Raw genomic sequence first — 25353 nt, 5'->3', positions numbered from 1 at the left:
CACATTTTAAAATATCCTTATGTAGTATCTGGTGCCTAATAAATTATCTCCTGCAAAGTGAATTCCACAAATCAATCATTCTCACACTATTCTAAGCTATTCAGACAAACTTTGGTTCCATATATGTTTTTTGGCTCATGTTCAAGTTGAATGGCAAGTTTCACAGACAGCAAATCCGTTTTTTTATTTTAAATTTAGAGTTCTATTAAAAAAAAGATTGAATACAAAATCTTCCGGGGGATTTGAGCTAGAAACACTATTGGGATGTCAGTGAAACCATTTTTCAGTGGTGTTTGTATCTTACCTAGAACAGTATACAAACTCAGCAGCAGAAACCAGTAATAGAAGAAGTTTGTTTTGCTCAGGATGTGAAGAGAAAAAGTGGTCTGCACTACCACGCCCAGAGGTTCTAAAATTGAAAGAAATTTTCAGTTAAAAAATGGCTTACTATTGTTGAAAACACACATGGAGTGCCTTTTTACAGAGTGATAAATTCCACCGCAAAGTTAAAGGGCAAGTTTATTCAATGAAGTGAACCGGAGCTTGTGCAAGGAAACTTCCTGGTGGCATGTGCCCAAATTTCATTCAAGATATTTAGAGGCATATTATACATCTTCTTAAAATCTTTTGTGGTTACATTTTGAAATCAAAGCACGTACCAAAGGTATAAATAAGATAAATCCCATGTATTAAAATATTATAATCTATTTTCTCTGATGTTGTTCAGTCGTTCAGTCGTGTCCGACTCTTCGTGACCCCATGGACCATAGCACGCCAGGCCTTCCTGTCCTGCGCTCTCTCCCGGAGTATGCTCAAGTTCATATTCATTGCATCGGTGATGCTATCTAGCCATCTCATCCTCTGCCGTCCCCTTCTCCTTTTGCCTTCAGTCTTTCCCAGCATCAGGGTCTTTTCCAGAGAGTTTTCTCTTCGCATTAGGTGGCCAAAATATTGGAGCTTCAGCTTCAGTATCTGTCCTTCCAATGACCACTCAGGGTTGATTTCCTTTAGGATTGACTGATTTGACCTCCTTGCAGTCCAGGGGACTCGTAAGAGTCTTCTCCAGCACCACAGTTCGAAAGCATCAATTCTTCGGCGCTCAGCCTTCCTTATAGTCCAGCTCTCACAGCCATACATTACTACTGGGAAAACCATAGATTTGATTAGACGGACCTTTGTCGGCAAGGTGATGTCTCTGCTTCTTACTATGCTGTCTAGGTTGGCCATAGCTTTCCTCCCAAGGAGCAAGCGTCTTTTAATTTCATGGCTACAGTCACCGTCTGCGGTGATCTTGGAGCCCAAGAAAGTAAAATCTGTCACTGCTTCCATTTCTTCCCCTTCTATATGCCAGGAAGTGATGGGGCCAGATGCCATGATCTTAGTTTTTTTAATGTTGAGTTTCAAACCAGCTGTTGCACTCTCCTCTTTCACCCTCAACAAGAGGCTCTTGAGATCCTCTTCACTTTCTGCCATTAGGGTGGTATCGTCTGCATATCGGAGGTTGTTGATAATTCTCCCAGCAATCTTAATTCCGACCTCTGATTCATCCAACCCAGCATTTCTCATGATGTACTCTGCATATAGGTTAAATAAGCAGGGTGACAATATGCAGCCTTGTCGTACTCCTTTCCCAATTTTGAACCAGTCAGTTGTTCCATGTCTGGTTCTTACTGTTGCTTCTTGACCCTCGTACAGGTTTCTCAGGAGACAGGTAAGGTGGTCTGGTACTCCCATCACTTTAAGAATTTGCCACAGTTTGTTGTGATCCACACAATCAAAGGATTTAGTGTATTCAATGAAGCAGAAATAGACGTTTTTCTGGAATTCTCTTGCTTTCTCCATGATGCAGCAAATGTTGGCGATTTGATCTCTAGTTCCTCTGCCTCTTTGAAACCCAGCTTGTACTTCCGGTAGTTCTCGGTTCGCATACTGCTGAAGCCTAGCTTGTAGGATTTTGAGCATAACCTTGCTGGCATGTGAAATGAGCGCAATTGTGCGGTAGTTTGAACACTCTCTGGCGTTGCCCTTCTTTGGAATTGGAATGTAAACTGACCTTTTCCAGTCTTGCGGCCATTGTTGAGTGTTCCAAATTTGTTGGCATATTGAATGCAGCACTTTAACAGCATCATCTTTTAGGATTTTAAATAGCTCAGCTGGAATACTGTCATCTCCGCTAGCTTTGTTGTTACTAATGCTTCCTAAGGCCCACTTGACTTCACTCTCTCGGATGTCCGGCTCAAGTTCAGTGACCGCACTATCATGGCTATCAGGGACATTCAGATCTTTCCTGTATAGTTCTTCTGTGTATTCTTTCCACCTCTTCTTAATCTCATCTGCTTCTGTTAGGTCCCTGCCTTCTTTGTCCTTTATCATGCCAGTCTTTGCACAAAACGTTCCCTTGAGATCTCCGATTTTCTTGAAGCGAACTCTTGTCTTTCCCATTCTGTTGTTTTCCTCGATTTCTTTGCATTGTTCATTTAAGAAGGCCTTCTTGTCTCTCCTTGCTATTCTCTGGAACTCTGCATTCAGTTGGATATATCTTCCCCTTTCTCCCTTGCTTTTCGCTTCCCTTCTTTCCTCAGCTACTTGTAAAGCCTCCTCAGACAGCCACTTGGCTTTCTTGCATTTCTTTTTCTTTGGGATGGATTTCGTTGCTGCCTCCTGAACAATGTTACGGACCTCCGTCTATAGTTCCTCAGGCACTCTGTCTATCAGGTCTAATCCCTTAAATCTATTCCTCACCTCCACTGTGTATTCATAAGGAATATGATTTAGGTCATACCTGAATGGTTTAGTGGTTTTCCCTACGTTCTTCAATTTAAACCGAAATTTTGCAACAAGAAGCTCATGATCTGAGCCACAGTCAGCTCCAGGTCTTGTTTTTACTGACTGTATAGAGCTTCTCCATCTTTGGCTGCAAAGGACATAATCAATCTGATTTCGATATTGACCATTTGGTGATGTCCATGTGTAGAGTCGTCTCTTGTGCTGTTGGAAAAGAGTGTTTGCTATGATCAGCGTGTTCTCTTGGCAAAACTCTATTAGCCTTTGTCCTGCTTCATTCTGTACACCAAGGCCATGCTTGCCTGTTATCCTGGTGATTTCTTGACTTCCTACTTTAGCATTCCAATCCCCTATGATGAAGAGGACATCTTTTTTTGGTGTTAGTTCTAGAAGGTGTTGTAGGTCTTCATAGAACGATCAACCTCAGCTTCTTCGGCCTCAGTGGTTGGGGCATAGACTTGAATTACTGTGATGTTGAATGGTTTGCCTTGGATTCATACTGAGATCATTCTATCGTTTTTAAGATTGTACCCCAGTACTGCTTTTCCCACCCTTTTGTTGACTATGAGTGCTACTCCATTTCTTCTAAGGGATTCTTGCCCACAATAGTAGATATGATGGTCACCTGAATTAAATTCGCCCATGCCTGTCCATTTTAGTTCGCTGATTCCCAAGATGTCGATGTTCAATCTTGCCATCTCATGTTTGACCACCTCCAACTTACCTTGATTCATTGATCTGACATTCCAGGTTCCTAAACAATATTGTTCTTTACAGCATCGGATTTTCTTTTCACCACCAGACAGATCCACAGCTGAGTGTCCTTTCGGCTTTGGCCCAGCCGCTTCACTCTTTCTGGTGCTACTTGGAAATACCCTCTGCTCTTCCCCAGTAGTATATTGGACACCTTCCGACCTGAGGGGCTCATCTTCCGGTGTCATCTCTTTTAGCCTTGTGTTACGTTCCATGGGGTTTTCTTGGCAAGAATACTGGAGTGGGTTGCCATTTCCTTCTCCAGTGGACCACATTTTGTCAGAACTCTCTGCCATGACCTGTCCGTCTTGGGTGGCCCTGCACGGCATAGCTTATGGCTTCACTGGGTTTCACAAGCCCCTTCGCCACACCTCCAATATCTTCGTAACTTGTTCATTAGGAGCTGAGAACACCTGCTGTAAGACCAATTGAAAAGGTCTTACAACACCTTCTGAAAATACCCACTAGAAACATATCAGAGTCCACAAGAGGGAATTCTGTAACCATGGGGCGGTCAACACCACTGCCTCAAAAAAGGATGAAGGGCAGTTACTGGTCAAGGAATTAATAAAATATTTGGTCTAAGTCCTGATGCCTGGCACACTAACAGCCCTTGCCCATGAGAGTCTTAGGTTCTTTTGTATAGGTATGACCTCAATATGTAACTAATAACCAGTCCAAATAGCAACAGGACAGAAAGGTATTCAATGGCAGTTGTTTCCCCAACATCTCTCTTTTTCCAGTGACTTTCCAAAGCTTGACCCTGATCTTCAAAATGATGTAAACTTTTCATATATGGGCAAGCATTTATAGACCGAAGTAGGAATGGGACAAAGTTGACATTCATCTTTATACTTTTAAAATAGTTATGTGCCAATAATGTACACAGATATTACCTTTCAGGAGTAATCACGTTATAAGATTAAAAAGGAAAAAAAAAAAACAGCCTCAGCTAAGGGCTAACACCTGAGAGAATTAACTGAAAGTTCACATTTGTATATTTGTTTAGTTTAAAGCATTCACTTAATTATGAAGTGAATACTTTAAACTAAACAATATGAACATAATGAATAAGAAAAGGGAAGGCAGGGGGGAGGGAAAGGATCAAAGTTGCAGTTAAGAATAATAAGCTCTTACTTTTAAGTATAGGCTTTCCTCTATACCGGAAAATAATCAGCAAGGCCATTTGAACTACAGTTGTTAGTACAAACACTGCTTGAACCTGAAAAAGAAAAAAATGCAAATATATATATAATACCAAGTAAACTATATACAGAAATCAATGTGGTGGGAAAACAAACTGCTTTTAACAGCATTTGGAAATTGAAGACAATAGATCTGAGAAATATCCAAGAATCGAGGATAAACAACACACACACATAGCAAATTCAAAGTGATGTGTTCCTTGAGTTTCAACTTCATTTGAGGTTCAACTTTACTTTTAATGGTGTCAAAAGGGTTCTGGAAATGATGTGAAACTTTCCTTTTCAAGCAGGCTTTGTGGGGGAGTTAAGGTTCCTGTGGGTATTCTGTGTAACAGGATTTGATTTTTTACATTGTTTTGTTTTAGCTGATTTTATTATTTTTGTTTTTTTATTGTTATCACCCATCAAAAAAGCAGTCTACATCAGGGGGTCTCCAACAGTTTTGGACCCATGGGCACATTTGGGAATTTGAGAAACTGCTGTGGGCACCACCACAAAACACCTCACCAGTGGATTGCCACTTTGGTGTCTACCTGTCACATCTATGGATGGGTGCATCTTATATGGGTGCATCTTATTCAGCAAAAACTTTTGTTTCATGTCTACTGGATACTGCAATGTCTCTTTAATAAGGGATTGTCTAATTTGGCTAATTACTGACAGTGCAACACAGCTAATGCTTCTTTTAAACGTATGTTTCAGCAATGTCCAGTAGTTGCTTCTTTTGGGGAGGAGGTTATTACACAGACAGATTTTGTACAGTCTTTAATATTCACTGATATACAGCCTCTTTTAAATTATTTCCCTGCTTCATGGAAATTAACAAATAGTCAGCATAAATGGATTCTCTGCACCCTTTTGACAGCTAAAAGACTAATATTACAACATTGGAAGGATAAACATTCACTTCCTATAATGCAATGGATTGAAAACCTTACAATGCTTTCAATATTTGAATGGGTGGCATACAGACGCCACCTTCAAATGGATACTTACTTGAATATTTGGTCCACTTTTGTTGAAATCCATGTATAAATGCTAGAAAGTTGAATGCATTTCATACATATCCATATACCTATATTAAAAAATGGAATTTTTAAAAAAGTAAAAATGTTCAGGTGGCCACATGTACCTCGTTGGGGCTCCATTCTCGGGGCCCACTGGAGACCCTTCGTCTACATGATGTTTTGAATAGAATCTTGTCAACAAAAGTGTGAGCTCTGACTAGCCTAAATAGACTTTGTTTATCCTTAAAACAGCATTTTAACGAGTGTTTGACTTTGAACAGCATGCATGTCAGCTGTTCTTCCAATGCAATCCCATGTGTGTCTTCTTCGAAGTCAGTCCTATTGAGTTTAATGGGACTTACTCCCAGGTCAGTGTATATACTATAGGACTGAACACAGTGGACCTGAGTAGACATTGGAATTAAGATATTAATGTGTAGATGCTCACATGGAAAAACCCTTTCACATATTCATTTCAGAGTACATGTGGGGATCACTTCTTTGAATCCCGATGAGAATATCCCTTCATGTGGGAGGGTTGAAGGGAGCACATATACAGGCATTAATAAAAGGAATTCAAAACAAAAGTAAAGTTGTGGAAGAGCCTATTTAAACATAACAGGTGCTCATGTAGTCCAGCCTTCTTGTGCAACTGTATCGGAGGGGACATGTGACGCTGCTTTCAAAACAAGTCCCGTCCCCCCGCCTCTGAGGTGGCATACAACCGTATGTGAGAACTGTAACCCAGAAGTGCCAGAAATCCAAGTTGATTCTTACACAACATCTGGGTTCCTTTTTGCTTCATGAGTGAAGACTGGCTGGCTGAGATGGAGAGCATGCTGTGGTCTAAGCTAAGACTGTGCTTAGATTGAGAGGGGTGGGGGATTGGACATGAGAGCATTAATGGTGTTGGAAACTGCCTGAATAATTCTAGCCAAATTACCAAGTATTAGGGGGATAGGCTGATAGGTTTCAGTAGCTGAAACTGAATCCTGGAAAGTTCGAAGCCCTGTGGGTGAGTGGTTCCTGAGTCCAGGACATAGGCTCATTGCCTGTTCTGGATGGGGCTGCACTCCCTCTGAGAGATCAGGTTCGTAATTTGAGGGTGCTCCTAGATCCATCACTATCACTGGAGGCCCAAGTGGCTGCAGCGGCTCGGAGTGCCTTTTACCAGCTTCAGCTGGTTCTCCAAGTACGGCCTCTCTTGGCAACTACGACCTCTCCTGGACAGGAGTAGCTTGCCCACCGTGGTAGAGGCATTAGTAACCTCAAGACTGGATTACTGCAATGCGTAGTAAATGGATTACTATGTGCGGCTGCCCTTAAGGCTGCTCCAGAAGCTGATGCTACTACAGAACACAGCAGCTTGGCAGTTGTCAGGAGGTGCCGCTTTTCAGCATGCAGCTCCTTTGCTGAGGGAACTGCACTGGCTGCCTATTCGCTACCAAGCCAGGTTTAAGGTATTAGTGTACAAAGCCCTAAACAGCTCAGGACCAGGATACCTGAGAGAGCGCCTTCTCACCAACCTGCCCGGTCACTGAGGTCATCAGAGAGCATGTTCCTAGTGGTTCTACATGGACCCATGGCCCAGCTGGAGTCCACCAGGAGAAGAACCTTTCTTTGGAACTCCCTGCCCTTGAAGGTCAGGCAGGCACCAACACTGTGCTGCTTCCAGCACCTCCTGAAAATAGCTCTGTTCAAGGAAGCATTCCTTAACTGACCAGCCATGGTTTTAATTGGTATTCTGTTTTTAAAAGAACAATTTTAATATGGTGTTTTAATTCTTTTTATCTTTTTATTATTTACCTTTCATGTTCACCGCTCCAGAATCTGTTTTAGATGTGGAGCAGTTTACAAATGTTGTTAAATAAACAAACAAACAGCTGTCCTGTATGGCCAGGAAATACCAGAAAGGGGATATTTCTCCCCACCCTAGCTAGGAATGATTGAATTGAGGTGTGTGCATGTTTATGACAGTTTAAGACAAATACAGGGAGCTGAGTTCAGGATCTGTATGCATCTCAGGGTGCTGGCCATCTCCCTGGAAGTCTGGTGTGGGAGCAGTGGACTTTGGCTGAGAATTTAAGCTGTGCCTCTGCTATGCTCCACCTGTATATCTGTAAATGAATGTAAATATTACAAGATGCTAATAAGCCTCCAGTGACTTTCCAGAGGAAACCAAGCCTGGGTACACTCCGCACTCCTAGAACCTCTCACTGCTCAGAGAAGTGGGGTGAGCATAATAGTATTCTAATATATAAGCAAGTTCAAAATACATGCTTACTATCTGCAAAGAGAGAGAGAGAGAGAGAGAGAGAGAGAGAGAGAGAGAGAACCCTTCAGAGTACCATTTGGGAGCAAGAATTAGATAATAGCAAAAATTCCATTCATAGTTCTAAGATAGATTGTACAGTTTCTGCCTTATATTTATATTTGAAAAGTAACAAACAAATAAAATGAGGAGTATTTTCTTTAAAGTGTAAAAACATTTGTTTGCATATCCAAATTGAGTTTGATAGATGACCTTTAGGACACAACACTGAAACATCATAAAAACGTAAAAAATACATGGTCCCTAGAAAATTTACACACACACACACACACACACAGAGAGAGAGAGAGAGAGAGAGAGAGAGAGATCCTCACTCCCTGTCAGGGTGGACACTGAGCCCATAGAATCCCAGAGTAGTTCTGATTCTGAGGAAGAGCAGTCGCTCCTGGGAGAGGAGCGCGCTCCTCTTTCCCAGGACCAACAGCTGACGGAGATTCCTCCCACCAGCATTCCTAGTTTAGTTAGCAGTCCAGGGAGTGACCGAGCACAGATAGCAGACTTGGTGGATGCGCGACGCAGACGCAGAGAGCGGTGCCAGATGGAGGGCGCGGAAAGGAGGCATAGTGCCCGGTTGGCGCGCAAACAACGGCTGCGCCCAGCGGATCCAAGGGAAAAGGGGAGGGACTCTCCCTAGTCCTTAAGTTCAGGGGTCTGCCAGTAATTCCCTTTCAAACGGGGACCAACTGTTCCAACTTAGGGCATAGGTAACATAGATCTGTGCTGCTCAGATCTAGTTGCAAACGGTATAGTTGTTAAGTTGTAAAAGAAGAATAAAGCTTTGAAAGGAATCCCTTTGTCTGTGTCTGGACTTGGCTACTGGATTAGACTGAGAGAGCCCTCCAAGGAGCCCTTGACACTCCCTGGGAATACTCACCCATATATAGTGGTCAGGAAGAAGAAGCCAAGATGCCAGAAGTCCAAATGTGAGAGAGAGGTTTTCTTCCATAGCAAACGTATGAAGCCGAGTAGCACTCTTACCACTGGCATCCTAAAAAATGGAACAAAAGGAAAAAGACTTTAAGTATGTGATAAGAATGTGACTATTATCATTATTAGTAAAATGCCAATCATTATTATGGGTAGGGTGTGTATGGACGACAGACTTGTATATTGCAAGGACCCTGAGATCTCTTGCAGCTTGGCCACTACATATCAGGGGTGGAAGTTAGGTTTTGCCTTCATTGCAAAAGTGTGCCAAAGTGCAACACTTTATTTTTCCCCATGTAAGTGAATAGTTCCCATTTACTTCTGTGGAAGGAAGTAAAGAAGTACACTCAAAGCAGGCCCAGAGTCAGCACTTGGCACCCTCGGGCAAATGCCACAGCCCAAGGACTCCAGAGGACCCAATATGGATGATGCTAACACCATTTATTTTATTTTAGGGCCTGAGAGGATCACCAGGCCATGTGGCTGAAGCCACCATCTTTTTACTACTTTCAGAGTGCCTCTGGGTCCTGCCCCTGATGTAGCATCACTCTGCAATGCTACACTGGGCTCCAGAGGCATTACAAGTAAGTAAGATGGTGGCAGCTCCAGCCACACAGCCCAGCAATTTGTCCTTTTAGTCCCAGGTGCTGCCACTGCTACTGCCGGTACCCACCACTGCATTCAACAGTTGTTCTACTGCTTGATAAGATCACTGGGGGATCCACAATGGTGGCACCTTGCCCCTCAAACATGGCTCTGGTCCTGACTCGAAGAAACTATTGGGTTGAGGGCAAAACCTGCCCCTAGTGACCCCAGTCATTAGATTTAAGCCTGATCCTATCCGTGTAGCCCCATTTCTTGGTTATGCTAGAGGGTGACAGAAATATTGGGAAACAAGCTATATATACACAAGATAAAATTCAGGCAACTGTACATTCTCTCACCCACCTTCAGAACAACTCTTTGAGGTATCTCTACTGTCCCTGTTTTACAGGGGCTGAGCAATAATAATTTGCCCAAGGATGCCCACTGGATGAGCACCCATTAAAGATGAGCAGGGACCGCCTAGCTCGTCCAAGTCAAAAATGTCCTTAAATACATTTTCTGCTGAAGGCTATCAAAAGTATGATAAAATTGTAAACAGTAGCACAGAGCTCACCTGAACTGTTACATCTATCTGATGAAACCCTTGACTGTAGTTTTGGGGGGCCCATTTCAGTATGTAGAGTGGTCCAGACACCTGAACAGCATCCCCCAAATGAACACCATCAATACTGACTTTGACAAACTTGATAGGAGAAGGAGAGAAGGCCAAAATTCTAAGTAAAAGAAGTAAACCAGTATATATTGTGGAATTTGTTAAGATATCACCAGTATTACATTTAAAATAAAAGTCAATATGTTATTTTTCCTCATACAAGACTGTATAAGTGACCCCCAAATGAGGCATAATATGGTGCCTATCCCCTGACAGCGTGGGAGGCAGAGATGAACTTGGGATGAATCAGACAGAGACTTTGGAATCAGACATAAGAATTTGCATATAGAATTCCTTTTAAAATCAGTTTTCAAATATATTAAAGGATTATCCCAATACACTGTTAGGATATTTAACAAATCATTTAAGAGATACAACACAAAATGACCTATTGAGTCATTTACAATACATTCAAATTTGAAATGACGGAGCAATCCTATGGCCCCTAGACAGTGTGTGTGTGGGGGGGATAGGATATTTCAGATTCCTGGATTCGAGGTTGGAGGCAGCACTCCGACTGCAGGTCCAGGAATCCACGCTCCCTGCCCCCTCCTCCTCGCAGCTGGCATGGAGAGAACTGTGCTGGCAACCTTGGAGAGGGGGTAAAGGGGGTGCGCTGGTGGGCAGGGAGGAGAGGAGACTGGGGAAGCTGGGATACAACGTATCCCAAGCCCTCCTTACCCCCTTTCCTCTCGCTCCGATGCCCCCCAGCTAGATGGGGAAAAAAGCCTGTCTAGCCAAATTGCAGAGTAGGAGGAGCACGGAGGCAAAAATTGCCTCAGCCGCTCCACCCACTCTGCATAGGATGTCCATAAGCCTCCAAGTTTGGAGGCTTACGGGCACTGCCATAGTATTGCTATGTGTTACTGTGTTAATGTATGAATATGTAGATACACTCAACCACATATATGAAAGAGAACATTTTAAGGAACATTTTAAATGTCTGAAAACACATCAGCTTACCTGATGTGGGTAGAATGAAGGATCCTCTGTAAAGGTTCATGAGCAGAGCTACTATAAAGGAATGATTTGGGATTGGTGATAAGAACTGCAGGCCATTCATCAAACTTCAAATCAGCAAAGCTGAGAAGGTCATGATCAAAAGCGAGAATCCGGTACCTGATGTTCAATAATTAAAACAATACCTTTTTAGTTACCAAAGAATATTCTAAATGACAGAAGGTTTACATTATCTGGTGATACAATTTAAATTATTTAACTCGTTCTCTTCGCTTCCATTTAATCTAGACTCGTCTGTTTTCTGGCGATTAAAGGTTGATGGCTTGATTTGATCTCCTCTACCAGCCACTCTTTCTTCATCTGTGCTTGCTAGAGTTATCAATTAGTTTTAAAAGAGTGAGAGAAGAACAGAGCAGTCCTAGACAACGGCCCAGTTTACACGTAACAACAACCCATGGGTTGTCATGGCTGAGCGTGAGCAAATGAGCACGCTGCCTCCTCACCACTTCCACTTTGCATCTGCTTTCCGAAACAACCCAGGAATGCCCCATTCCTGGGTTGTCAGTAATGATGTCTGAACCCGGCACTCTGGGTTGCTGAGGGTCAGACAATTCAGAGTTTGAACCCATGGTATGTTGCTGGGTTAAAACTCTAGGTTGTTTAACCCTCAACAACCCAGACTGCCAGATTAAAACAACAGTTTAAAAAATTGTGTTAGTGCTAGATCTTTGCACTATTGCTGGCTTTTATCTTGGTTCTCACATGTTTTTTTTTCTTTTTTAAACTTATTATTTTTATACTGTGTTTCACTATGTTATTGTATTTTATGGTTTTAAGTTTTGTTTTGTGAACCGCCCAGAGAGCTGTGGCTAATGGGCAGTATAGAAATGTAAAAATAAATAAACCCAGGAACAGCGTTTTGGAAAAGCAGATGCGAAGCAGAAGTGACATGCAGGCAGGAGGCAGTGTGCTCGATCGCTCCCACGCAGCACAGCAAATTCATGGGTTGTTTAACTTATGAATTGACGTTATGTATAAACCAGGTCAACGAGAGCTTAAATACCAATACTGATGTGGCTACAACAATTTCATATAATAAATTTAGTTTTCACACATGAAATTAAGGGAAGTTAATAGAAACCATAGAATGAACATGTATTTTGTTTCTAAATGTGTTTTCTGTCCCCAAGCTCCAGGTTAAGATGGCATACATATTTAAACAAACATGAACAAATACTATTTGTAGGTCAGTTTATCTCATATTCCAGGACTGGTCAATCCTCTAACCTGGCTGTATCAAAGGGCCTTTAGAGTACAACAAATGAACAGTCTGTACAGGATCCAGACATCTTCCTTCAAGGAAATGCTTCTATTTGGGGAATATCCCAAACACATATACTGTTCCTAGAAAAAATCATTTCTCCATCTAGCAGAACCATTGCAGTGTTGTGCTGTACAGAATCTGCTTGTGCAAGTGTAACCTGCCATACCTTCATTAAGCAGCTACCTTCTATTGGGACCATAACATCAGTGCCTAGCTTGCAAAAAAGGAATCTGAGCGGAAACTGAGAAGTCTCTTTATAGTTCCACACACACACAAGATGCAAATATTCAGACTTTGTCTTGAGACTTCAGCTGACCTTGAACCTCTTGCTGAGCTAAGATTTCCCCAGATTTTGCCTTGAAAACAGCCATTTTCAGCTCCCATGCAAATCCCTTCAATGAAGGAGGAGGGCTCCCTCATCACGGCCTTTCTACTTCAACCTAGCACACAATTTCCTCCCCTACTTTAGAATAGCAGAACCAAAGTGGGAAACCTGTGGCCTTCCAGATATTGCTGGACTCCAACTCCCATCATTGCTGATCATTGGCCACGTCCTCCATTAATTTGTCTAGTCCCCTTTTAAAGCTAAGGCAGTGGCCATCAGGACCTATTGTGGAAGCAAATTCCATATGTATTGTGTGAAATACCATTGCTCCCACCACTTACTTCAGTGGATGATCTGGAGTTCTAGTATTAAGAGGGAGAAAAATGTCTCTACCCGCTTTCTCCACACCACACATAATTTTATACACCTATATGTCACCTCTTCTTTGCCTTTTTTGTAACTAAAAAGCTACAAATGATGCAACCTTTTTTCATAGGGGAGTTGCTTCAGCCCCCTGATAACTTTCAATCTCTTTTCGACCTCTACAATATCTTTTAGAGATGCAGATCTGTGAAAAGTATTGATCGATGGTCGCACCACAGATTTGTACAGACGCTATGATGTTGGCAGTTTTAATTTCAATCTTTTTCCTAATGATCATGGAATTTCCTTTTTTCACAGCTGCTACACACATTTTCATTGAGCTATACACCGTGAGCCCAATATCTTCCCTGTGTCTGCAGCATGCTTTGGTGTTCAAAGAGTAGCAACAAAGAGTAGCAACAACAAGAAGCCTGTGATTAGGGATGTCCAGCGTGGGGAAATCCAGCCCTCTTGAGACTTGATGGATTTCCCCTGAGCCTCCGGCTCAGCTAGCATTAGTGAGCCAAGCCAGGGGCTCCCCACTGGAACTTGCAAACTCCCCACAGCGGCAGGGTCGCTGTGCACGAGTCTCTCCTTCTCCCTTCCAGGGCCCGGGAAACAGAAGGAGAGACTCATGCACAGCGACCCTGCTGAACGCAAATGTCTCCTCTCTCCTGGCCCCTGGGAGGGTGAAGGAGACATTTGCGCAAAGCTCCAGTGCTGGCGGGGGTGGGAACCTGCTTCCGCCACCGGTTGTGTGGAAACTCCTCACACTCCACTTGCCAGTGTCAGGAAGGAAAGTGCAAGGGGTTTGTGCATAGCAGCGGCAGGAACTCCTGCAGTCGCCACTTGCTGCCGCCAGCACTACTGCCACCATGCTCAAACCCCTCACATGGCAGAACTCTGTGAGCTGGCTCAACTCAGAACAGGTGGAGTTGGGCCAGCTTGCAGAGAAGCTTGGCGGACTTGACTCCCTGGACGGATTCCTGTGCCATCTCTACCTGTGATAAATACATGGAGAGGGATGAGGGAAGAGATCTCCTGAGTACCTGGGATCAATGCTCATCGCTATAACAATAGCCTTTGATTTAGTTGAGATACACACAAACCCTGCATCCCAATGCCTTCTCTTACAGAACCAGAGGCTGCCTCATATTTTGGGAGCCATATTTCTAAGACTTTGTATCATGGGTGTCCAAAAGTATTTTTCCAAAGTGGGAGACAGAACTGCACAGCAAGTTGTGGTTGTAATTAGTGTACAAACGCATGACACTACAACGCACCTGTGCACTTTCCTTCTGTGGGTGCTTTGTTGCTTAGTGTCACATTCCATGACATTTAGAAGCCTACATAGAGTAGGAGAAGATTCTGGGAAGTGAAAAGCATTAACGCTAATATTCAAGGTGCATTATGAACTCCAATAAAACTTTATTTGGAGTGAGAGATAAAAACACATACAAGGAACAAGAGAAAAAACCCCCAAATGCACAAACCCAGTACCGCTGTCTTAAGACTATCATATCAAATAATTTATGGCATCATTGCCTTTATCATAACATTGACAACTTCACATGACTTGTCCTGGAATGATTTCCTCCATCTTCGAAACACTTATCAACCCTTTCTAGAGCAGTCTTCCCCAGCCTGTTGCACTCCAGACGTTTTGGACTACAACTCTGAAATTCCTGACCATTGGCCATACTAGCTGGGACTAATGGGAGTTAAACTCTAAAACATCTGGAGGACACCAGGTTGGAGAAGACAACTCTAGAGAGTAGCAGTCAAGTGTGTGGGGAGTGTCTTTAGCAGTGGGAGGAGAAATGGGCATGCTTGGTCAGGGTTTAGGATTCTAGAGGAGCCTGGGCTATTCACTTTACTTTTCATATTGTTATATCAGACACTTTTTACATCAGCTAACAATACAACTTTTGCATGGCTTGAATTCTGATCTACAGCAATGTTCTTTTGGAATTGCATATTTTTCCTGGAACTGCGTATTTTGTGTATGGTTGCACATTTTTAAAAATCCCTGAGAGCATCAGAGAATATGTGCACCATTACTGGTAGATCTGCTGACTGAGCAATGACAAGGCTTGGACACCAGGTCTATCAAGATAGGTAGAGCAAGATTGTTGTTGTTGTTCAGTCATGTCCGACTCTTCGTGACCCCATGGACCATAGCACGCCAGGCCTTCCTGTCCTGCGCTCTCTCCCGGAGCGTGCTCAAGTTCATATTCATTGCATCGGTGATGCTATCTAGCCATCTCATCCTCTGCCGTCCCCTTCTCCTTTTGCCTTCAGTCTTTCCCAGCATCAGGGTCTTTTCCAGAGAGTAGTCCTAAAAATGTGTATACTAGGTCTACCCCGCTGTCGTTTCTCAGTGGGTAGATGTGGTGTCTGAACAATGTCTTTCCAGCCACAGCTGAAACCCTCCATTCTTTCCCTGACTCCTTTCACTCCTGTAATGAATGCCCTTGAAGGGGATTACAGGGGTGAAGGGCATGGTTAATATGGGCAGGGGGTGGGGTGACTTGCAGTCCACTCATAGGCTTGGCTCTGCAGGCAATGCATAGTAGATTCAGGTATCTTCACAACAAGGTTATTTACTACTACAGTGCTAACTTCGGAGAAGCTACGTGGCACACTGTCTCAGCTCCAAGGCCTGCACTGAGAAAGAAATGGGGAAGGATCCACTTACGCCTCCTGCAAGAACTAAAAATGGCAGCTTCTCCTAAAGCTATATACATCACAACCATCACACTGCTGTTCCAATCAACTTCACAGCCCCATCTGCATTTCTCTAAAACTACCAGCACACCAGCAGACTGGATAACAACACTGCGCCACACTGCGGAGTTGTCATACACTATTCTACACACACACACACCTCGCAAAATGGGAATAGCAACACTGGGCAACTTTGGAGGACTGGTGTAGCTCACCCTTTTTCAGGTACAGCCCTGCCTCCTGGAATATGGGTATCATGATGGCTATGCATATAATAATATGACTGGAATAATGATGCATGCATTTTCAAGGTATTTTTAAAAAATACTCATGAACGCAGAAAAAAATATTAATAAAACTTGAGCTAGAAAGTTCATGAATTCTGTCTTTCCTGCCATCTTTGGGCTGTATCCATCATTCCGTTAGTGCAAATGACATTGCGTTAGTGGAAACTAAGTTAAGAACTACACACAAGAGGAGAATCCAACTAAAGTTACTTTTACACAAGTGTGGTTGCACAACTGGCTGTGCATTATGCTTGCACAACCGTTGTGCAACTGGCTGTGCATAACTCTTGTGCAACCTGTTGTGCAACCAGTTGTGCATTCTGTTTGCAGAATCAGTTGTGCAATCAGTCGCACAAGCAGTTACACAACCAGTTGTGGAAGTGTAATGAGCAACTGCCTACACAACAGAAAGATTTGGTGGAGCTCCGCTAGCGCTCTTTGAGTTTGTGAAATGATACCATTGGATACTGCCCTTTGTTTTTTTGGTAGACACACTACTGCCCAATCTCAGCTACCCTAAACTCCTGGCCTATCTAGGGCGGTCTCAACTGCACCCCCTTTTCCCTTCCGCGGATGCCCATGCTTTGCATGTACACCATTCTTTTGTGTAATTAGAGGACAAATAATCTTTCAAGTAAAACAGGATCCTTGTACTGCTTTCACATTGCTATAAAATAAATAGCTAAAGCCTCAATTAGCATTATCTTTGCAATGGAAATATACTTACTTCCTATTATCCTTCCAGTCTCCCAGCTCCAGTTCTAAAGTGCCATGATGGTGACGAGTATGTAGGGCTGGCGTCAGACCACCCAATGTATGGAAGTGCCCACACAGATAAGCTGTGGCAGAGCTAATCAAAAGATCATGATTATTATTGATTTCAAAGGAGAAATACTAGCTGATAACCACTTAACAGTATGGGCTAAAAAGCATCCACTTATTCCTTGTTTCTTATTAAAAAAAACCATTAATACATTTCCACTGAAAAGAGATATTACCGCATTGCTATTCGTATTCCTGGAGATTTAGAGATGATTGCTGAGGTGGGATAGTGGCCAAACCAAATGGTGTGGTTACTGTCACGACTTTCTGAAGCCAGTAAAGACAGTTCTTGCATTTTATTCTAAAATGAAGAACAATGGGAAGAGTTAGTAGCACATTGGTTACCAAGAATTAACCTTCACATGGTATATTTTGACGCTATCAATCTGCTACAGACACCCTTTAAAGCCTAACTGGATATAAAGTTAATTATTTATTTCGATATGACCCAGTTTAACACACAATTTTTTTTTTATTGCTTTCACATTCCAAAACCAAAAGCTATTGAGGTTGTTGGATATTGGACCCTATGATGATTACTTAAATTCCTTATTGGGCTATCAAGAAGCTCTGCAGGAGAAAACAGAAGGGAAAGCAAAAAGGAAAAGAAAAAATGCCCGGTGAAATATTAGGCTCACAATAAATAACAGAAAGGGTCAAATGTACCCCAATAGTACAATAATGTTTCTGTTTTCAAAAGAACATTGCAAATAAGAAACCAGTGTTACAAATTTGCACCATAAGCATCTTAACTCATGTGTCAAGATTAAGTCACCTTGGAGCAGAATTAACCTTCTATGGTAAAATTTACTCCTAGGGTCCAATAGATCCTTGCAGTGCTTTGTAATAAGGCTTTTATCATGTATGTACAGGAATGTACAGAAATAAAATTACAAATCCAGAAAAAATATATTCCAATGTTCTTGAAGTGGTGTAACCACACACACACATGGAATTTATGATGGGGAGGAAGTAATACCACAGAACAACTGATAACGTAATTGCTGAGGAGTATATAGAATATGAAATGGTTCAGATTTGCTAAGAAGTTCTACAAATATTTCAAAGAGCTGCTGGGATCCCACAGCAATCCTACCGGCTTGGACTAGGGACTTGACTTACTGAACTCAGTGGGACTTACTTTCATGTAATCAAAGATCAGATTGGGTATAATAGTGTATCAACAACTGTTTCAAAAGGTTGGGTACAGCGAGTGGATACTTCTGAATTATTTCTTAATGTTGGGATTTAAAAACAAAAACATTCAAGTTTGGGAGAGATAAGGCCATGTTCCAGAGAATGATATGCAGAAAGAGTATTTTGACTTTTCCCTCCTCTTGGAACAGTGGACTTTCCCCATGCCATACTGCAAACCGCTTTTGAAATTCTAAGTTTCAAAGCTGGTTTTCAGTGCAGCGAAGGAAGCCGCTGTTTGAGAGCCATGTGTCCAAAGCCCTGCTGGGTGTGGAGTTAGTTGCACTAGTCTGTACACTATGACCTTTGAACATATTTCAATTCTTGATTCTGCAATCAAGTACAGATTTTAATTGAAAATGTGGAATGAGCCCTTCTTTTTTTTTAAATGACTCAGGCAAGATATTTCCATTTTAAAATTTACTTTGTTGTAGGCCTGCCTCTGCCTATGCTCAACCTGTATAATTGTAAATAAATTCCAATATTACAAAATGCTATAAATCGCCAGTGATCCCGAACTAAGATAAGCGCTTCACCCCTAAAACTTCACACTACTCAGGGAAGTGGGGTTCACATAACAATATGAAGAAGGAATGTTTTAGAGATCTCCAGGGACTGAAAATAGGAAGACATCAAATCCACGATAGACAATGTCATAAGACAAATTACTAATCTATTGCTCTGAAGTTATCACACAGAGATTAGATGACATGCAGGTGTCATGTAACACACAGCCTCAAGGTTTTACTGGCTGCATAAGGAGACAAACTAGTGCTGCAAGACAGTCTTTTTTTACATTACCGCATTTAGTATCCCAAAGAAATTGTAGGGTCTCTTGAGGCCTGGATTGAGAGTTGCATCCATGCAGATGAAAGAATATTTGCCAAAAGGTGTACTGTGGATGTAATGGAAGGAGCCATCCTTCTTCCAGGCAGAGTATTTCCTGCCAAAAAAGATGGGAATATTGAGGTCAGAAAAGTCTGGAAAAAAAGAAAAATGTGAAAGGCAATTAAATGCACACATTGTCTACCAAAAGCCCTGTAAGGTTGAAAGAAGGGGATACAGAACTGCATTTGTCCTCAGCTCAGCAGTACTCTTGCTTTAAAACAAGGTAGGCAATGAGATGACTTGATGGGCCACTTGGATTATCCCTCTCCTGTCCTCAAAGGGCTAAGACAAAGAAGTGGAGCTACACAGAAATCATAATAGCAGCAGCAAAGAGAGAGGAGTGACACAGATGAACATAAGTCTGGGCTGGATGACTCTCTCCTAAATACTTATTTCCTAGGCTAGTTTAATAAAATCACTTTTCCTAGTACATATACCCTGTTTAAACAGAATCTTTCTGTGCACCACACAATCGAATCTCCTTCTGAACTTCTGAATTCAGCATGGCACACTGACATACCTGTAGTAATTCTTGACATTCTCCAGGCTTGGAACATTGAATGTATCTGCAATGAAAATGGCAAACAATATTTTAGACCATATTCAGGATCAATCTAGAAATGGAAAAAAGGAGTAGTCTAGGTTCAGACAGGTCTAATATGGTATGAATTTTGAGACAGAAGTAGGATCAAAGCTATGTTCCAGTGTGACCTGGGGAACACGTTTTACTCTACAAAGCATATCCCAAGACTTAACTTTACTTGGAAAAATAATGATAATGTTTATTATTTATAAAGAATCTTCTCACTAGGCACCGAATACTTTATTATTAAATTATTATTATTAAATTTATTAATCGCCCATCTGGCTGGTCACCCAGCCGCTCTGGGCGATGTACAACATACAATAAAACAGTTTAAAACAATAAAATTCTACAATAAAAACATTTTCTAAAATACCCTAACCCACCCCAAATGCCTGCCTGAACAACCATGTTTTTAATGCACGACGGAAGCTCATTAAAGAGGGGGCATGACAGCATTCCCTCGGGAGGAAGTTCCACAGAGTGGGGGCCACCACAGAAAAGGCCCTCTCCCTCGTCCCCACCAGTCTAGCTGTCCTGGCTGATGGGACAGAGAGAAGGCCATCCGAGGCTGATCTTGTTAAGCGGCCTGTCTGGTGCTGCTGGAGGCGCTCCTTAAGATAGGCTGGGCCGGAACCATATAGGGTTTTAAAGGTCAAAACTAACACCTTGAATTTGGCCTGGAAAACAACTGGTAACCAGTGCAACTCCTTCAGCACTGGAGTGATGTGATCTCGCCGGCGGCTGCCTTTAATCAGGCGAGCCGCCGCGTTCTGTACCAGCTGCAGTTTCCAAACCGTCTTCTAGCTAGGTTACTACAGAATATGAGCTAAACAAATAAATACAATTTGATCTTCATTAATATTTTACTATATTTTACCCTACTTTCCAGCCAAGATTGGCTTCCAAAGTGGCCTACAGTTAAAGTACACATAAAAGTACATTTATTATCATAATTATATAGGGATATAGGGAATGAGTTGTATAGCAGTCTACCATTCTCCACTTATGGAGAACAAACAAAAATCCCAGTGCTAAATTCTTGACTCTCTTGTTGTGGGCTGCTTTTGTGATGTTCATTCTAGGCTGTGAGAGGGGGTAGATTTTATGCATTTTGTACATTTATTATTGTATTGTTTTTAGATTATGTTTTTAAGGTATTTATTTTTATTTGTATTACTGTGCTGATTATGGTTTATATTGATTCCCAGCCCCCCCCAGTTATATTAATCATAGATTTCTGTATTGTGTATGTGAATTTCTTCAAGACTGCTTTTTGTGGTGAGAAACAACATATAAATTAAAATAATAATAATAATTACCATGATTCCCTTTTATGTCTATCCATTTGGTTTTCTCCATGACCTTAGAGCTTTTTAGGATTGTCTGGTAAGTTTGCCACTCCACCTCAAACTGATCAGACCCAAGTTTATCCTTTGTTTTCCCATCAGTCACGTCACCTGTTAATGAACACATTCTGCGTAACACATGAAAGAACTGCATAGTAAAGGAATTCAACATAAACAAAATACTGATCAAGACAGTCGCCCATCTGTGTTTAGATCCTGGGGCCTGCTGCACCAGACAAAATGGCTAAATGCAAAATTTCCCTTTTAATATCATATATAAAAAGCCTGTACCAGTAGGTTCCAACCATTTCTCATGCTAGTGTGAGACACACTACTGACAAACAAACAGAACTCAAGGTGGATTTTTACAGATAAAGGGGTATGGCTATGCAGGTAGGTCTGTGCTCAATTTTAAGTCATTTGCTTTGAGTTCTGCAGGACAAAACATACGGAATATAGTCAGATATGCATACACAAAATTATCCTGCCCCTGATTCTGGGGTTACTAGTGCTTGAAGCACTAGGCATATTCTCTCCCTACTCCCATTCCTAAGATCACAACTCCCTCCCAATAGGAATGAGAGGTTCCCATTTCATTTATACGGCACAAAATAAACTGGCTCTAATTTTAAAAAAAGACTGGGGTAGTGACAGAGGGGGAGCCTGTCTCAGACAATGGGCCCACAAAACAGGCAGAAGTCAGCCTCCATCACAAAGACACATGGGAATACATTTCTTTACTTTGGGTTTTACTGGCTCCCATTGGACAAAGAAAACCGGGCTACTGTCACCCAAGCAACTGGGGCAAAGCCTGAACCTCAACTAACAAATGGCCTAACAATCACTGCCAAGAAGGGGCCTAATGTATGCCTGTTTAGACATTCACACATTCTGTACCTCCATGTGCCACCAACTGCTGTTTAGAATACTGCAAGATGAGTATTGGTATACCTTGTGAACCAGGCCCACTCCTGCTCCTTTCTCGCCCAGTAGCATGGCCAGCTTTCCAACACTATGGTATGTCTAGTTCCGTGTGTGTGCACGCGTGTGTGTAGCGGGGAGTCCCTTCTTAATTAAAGTCTTTTAACTGGCACATATTTCCAGTGCTGAGGTTAGTGAGGAATGGTGGGCAACTGTTCTTTATCTCTGGGCCTCTTCCTGCAAGATCCCATGTTGTCTAATATTCATAGGAAACTACTAAGCAAAATTGTTTTCAAGTACAGTCTCATCATTACCCAACCCTTTTGCACCACTTCTGATCTGGCATTCCATTTACTCCATGTCAATTATTTGTGTTTCTCAATCCCATTTCCTGGTTAAACGTAACCTCCAAAGCAGCTTACAAGACATGTTTAAATATTTATTATAACGTATTTAAGCAAAATACAAGGTTTATATTTTTAGCTTGTTCCCTTTTGTTTCCTCACGCAATACCCAATGGACTCAGAGATGGACGCTGATGAAATTGTTGTAAGCTGTCCTAAATCCATTGGAAAGGGCAAGATATAAATATAATAAAGATAAATCAACAAAATGATGTAAAATGATTAGTGCCACTAGAACAATTAAACAATAAAAGCTTTTCTAATAAGAAAGTCCTGGGTCAGCCTCCTAAATATGCAGAAAGAGATAGCCAGCCTTGCCTCTATGAGAGGAGGGCACACAAATAAATTGAAGTTCAGGACACATAAGACTGAAGCACAGATGTGATTGGTAAAGCAGTGGAGGAAGGAAATGCATCCACATGATTACTAATAATGGAGTTTAGCTCCAGTACTCCTGGATTAATTTCTGTGCTTAGACTTTCCCTGGTCACCCAGCTAAGTGGGAAATTCCCAAGTGGGAAATTCCTAAGTGACAAGGCTTGAACGTTTTATTTCAGATCCATACCTACCAAGCATTATTCATGATCTCAGAGACTCAGGCCTCGAGCACTGTAGAACATTCTACAAATAAATTAAGAGTAGGAAGAGAGGGATGGAGAGAAGAATGACATCTCACCTGTTACTAAAGCAAGTGCAGGTCGAATTACAGGAATTGTTTCCCCACAGAACTTTTCAAAATCAGAAGTTCGTTTAGGATCCAGAAATTTACTGATGTGCATATCCGATACCTACAAGGAAACAATATTACTAGCTTAATTTCAAAACCAGCACTTTGGCATGTCTCACAGGCCCAAAGCCAGCCAAGAGATAGCTTCTTTAAATAAATTTATATTAAAATAGAAATCAGTAATAGCCTTACATTTTTATTTCCAGAAAAAAACTAGCTGCCTTATCACTTGCTCATGTCACTGTAGTTCACCTGACATACTCACCCTCAGAGCAAGACACAACCACGCAACATTTGCAAACAGATTCGTATCTGGCGGTATCCTAGCGTATTGTATGCCTTTTACCTGTTGCAAGCAGCCATGCCAAGCCAAACCTAACCTAACCCATCAGCCCATTAATGTGGCTTCCTGATCTGTTATCAGAGCTAACCATTTACCATTCTTCAGTTATCCCCACAGCACTAATCTGCATCCCTTCCCCACATCCATTACCTTTTTTTCTGTTCCTTATTTTTTTTTAATTAAAAATCAAGATCTTAAAAATACAGTATTTTTTTGGATAGCTGGGAAAGACTGAAGGCAAAAGGAGAAGGGGACGGCAGAGGATGAGATGGCTAGATAGCATCACCGATGCAATGAATATGAACTTGAGCACGCTCCGGGAGAGCGAAGGAGAGGAAGGCCTGGCGTGCTATGGCCCATGGGGTCATGAAGAGTCGGACACGACGGAACGACTGAACAACAACAACAACAACTGATATGTTATCATAGATAACAATAAGACCACGATTGTCTGATGTTGTTGTTGTTGTTGTTCAGTCGTTCAGTCGTGTCCGACTCTTCGTGACCCCATGGACCATAGCACGCCAGGCCTTCCTGTCCTGCGCTCTCTCCCGGAGCGTGCTCAAGTTCATATTCATTGCATCCGTGATGCTATCTAGCCATCTCATCCTCTGCCGTCCCCTTCTCCTTTTGCCTTCAGTCTTTCCCAGCATCAGGGTCTTTTCCAGGGAGTTTTCTCTTCGCATTAGGTGGCCAAAATATTGGAGCTTCAGCTTCATTATCTGTCCTTCCAATGAGTTTCACTCAAAGCAATATTGCGGTTTTCTTGCTCTCGCCACCGGTGGTGGGTTGGATTCAGTGGGGGCTGGTGGCTCCGATGTGAGTGGGGCTGTGGATCCGCTCTGGGTTTCCGTCAGAACCAGCCAGAACTCTAAAGGAGCTATCCAAGGTGGTGAACGCACTCCCCAAAATGAGAGCAGCACCTTGGATAGCTCCTTTAGAGTTCTGACAGAAAACCAGCGCGGATTCACAGCCCCGTTCAGAGGCCCCACTGGTTGGATTTCGACCCGGAGTTCGCGGCAGCGTCGCCAGGTGGCCCCGCCAGCCTCGACTCGCCTGAACTATCCAGAAGAGCTTGTCGGCCTCAGCTCCGGGCGCCGGCTCGGAAGCGAAGGAGCGCGCTTGCACCGCCGCCTGCGGTGGCCCCGAAGGGCTGTACCAGTCCACCAGCATCGCGACCAGGGCGGCCGCGAGCAGCCCGGCCGCCAAGCGCAGCATTCTCGCCCGGGTCGTTAGCATGCGCGGCCGCAAGCGCGCCCCAACCGCCACCGCCGGTCCCCCGTCAGCAGAACAGCGCGCCGCGGCCTTCGCCGCCCGCTTCCGCGTGTGCCCGCGTAGCGGTAGAGCGGCCTCCCACGACGCTCGCAGCGCGCGCTTAGGCCCTCCCCTTCCCCGTCAGAGCTGAGGGAGAGAAGGGTCCGGCCAGCGGGCGGCGGGCGCAGGGCCCGCGCCAGGGAGGAGGCTTAGCAAGGCAGCGCCCAGGTTCCATGGCAAGGCGGTTTCACTTGGTGGGTGCAGCCAGGACGCCAGCAAAGACGCTGGCTCTCACAAGAACATCGAGCGTGATGAGAACCGACACAAACGCCAGCACGACAACACGGGGCACTGCAGCTGTGGGTTTTAACAGTATTTTTAAACAAAGCCAAACAAAAGAGGGACCGATATCCTGGCCAGGATGAATACCTGTCGTAATAAACTGGACTACTCTATGAAGTCTAATTTTCTGTAATTGTGTTCTAATCAAGAACAAAATCCTCTTGTAGTGCTGTATCTAAAGGTGGGTATCTCTACCTAAAGGTAAAGGTGTCCCCAACCAGTCGTGTCCGACTCTAGGGTGCGGTGCTCATCCCCGTTTCTAAGCCGAAGAGCC

The 25353-nt window shown here is 42.9% G+C and overlaps 1 protein-coding gene across 3 annotated transcripts in view; it reads right to left on the bottom strand.

The window, feature by feature from the left end:
• TMEM62 (transmembrane protein 62) overlaps nt 1–24857 on the bottom strand; it is a 31367-nt gene extending 6510 nt beyond the window's left edge. The window contains exons 1-12 of one of the 3 annotated variants that reach the window (XM_084846828.1): nt 24540–24857; nt 23090–23201; nt 21062–21199; nt 19677–19722; nt 19070–19211; nt 17251–17375; nt 16980–17102; nt 11230–11385; nt 10168–10327; nt 8956–9069; nt 4675–4759; nt 305–409 (exon numbers count right to left, since the gene is read on the bottom strand). In XM_084846828.1, coding sequence (XP_084702954.1) covers nt 305–409; nt 4675–4759; nt 8956–9069; nt 10168–10327; nt 11230–11385; nt 16980–17102; nt 17251–17375; nt 19070–19211; nt 19677–19722; nt 21062–21199; nt 23090–23201; nt 24540–24722 — 1489 coding nt within the window. In that variant the 5' untranslated portion in view covers nt 24723–24857. The remainder of the gene's footprint in view (nt 1–304; nt 410–4674; nt 4760–8955; nt 9070–10167; nt 10328–11229; nt 11386–16979; nt 17103–17250; nt 17376–19069; nt 19212–19676; nt 19723–21061; nt 21200–23089; nt 23202–24539) is intronic. The other 2 variants (XM_084846819.1, XM_084846810.1) reach the window with 2 other exon arrangements.
• Between the last annotated feature and the right edge of the window lie 496 nt (nt 24858–25353).

This window comes from Heloderma suspectum, chromosome 1 (assembly GCF_057233095.1).
Source record: "Heloderma suspectum isolate Gila_16-S chromosome 1, 16-S_ref, whole genome shotgun sequence".
In the NCBI taxonomy this organism is placed as follows: Eukaryota; Metazoa; Chordata; class Lepidosauria; order Squamata; family Helodermatidae; genus Heloderma; species Heloderma suspectum.
This window is presented reverse-complemented; position numbering and strand designations above follow the sequence as displayed.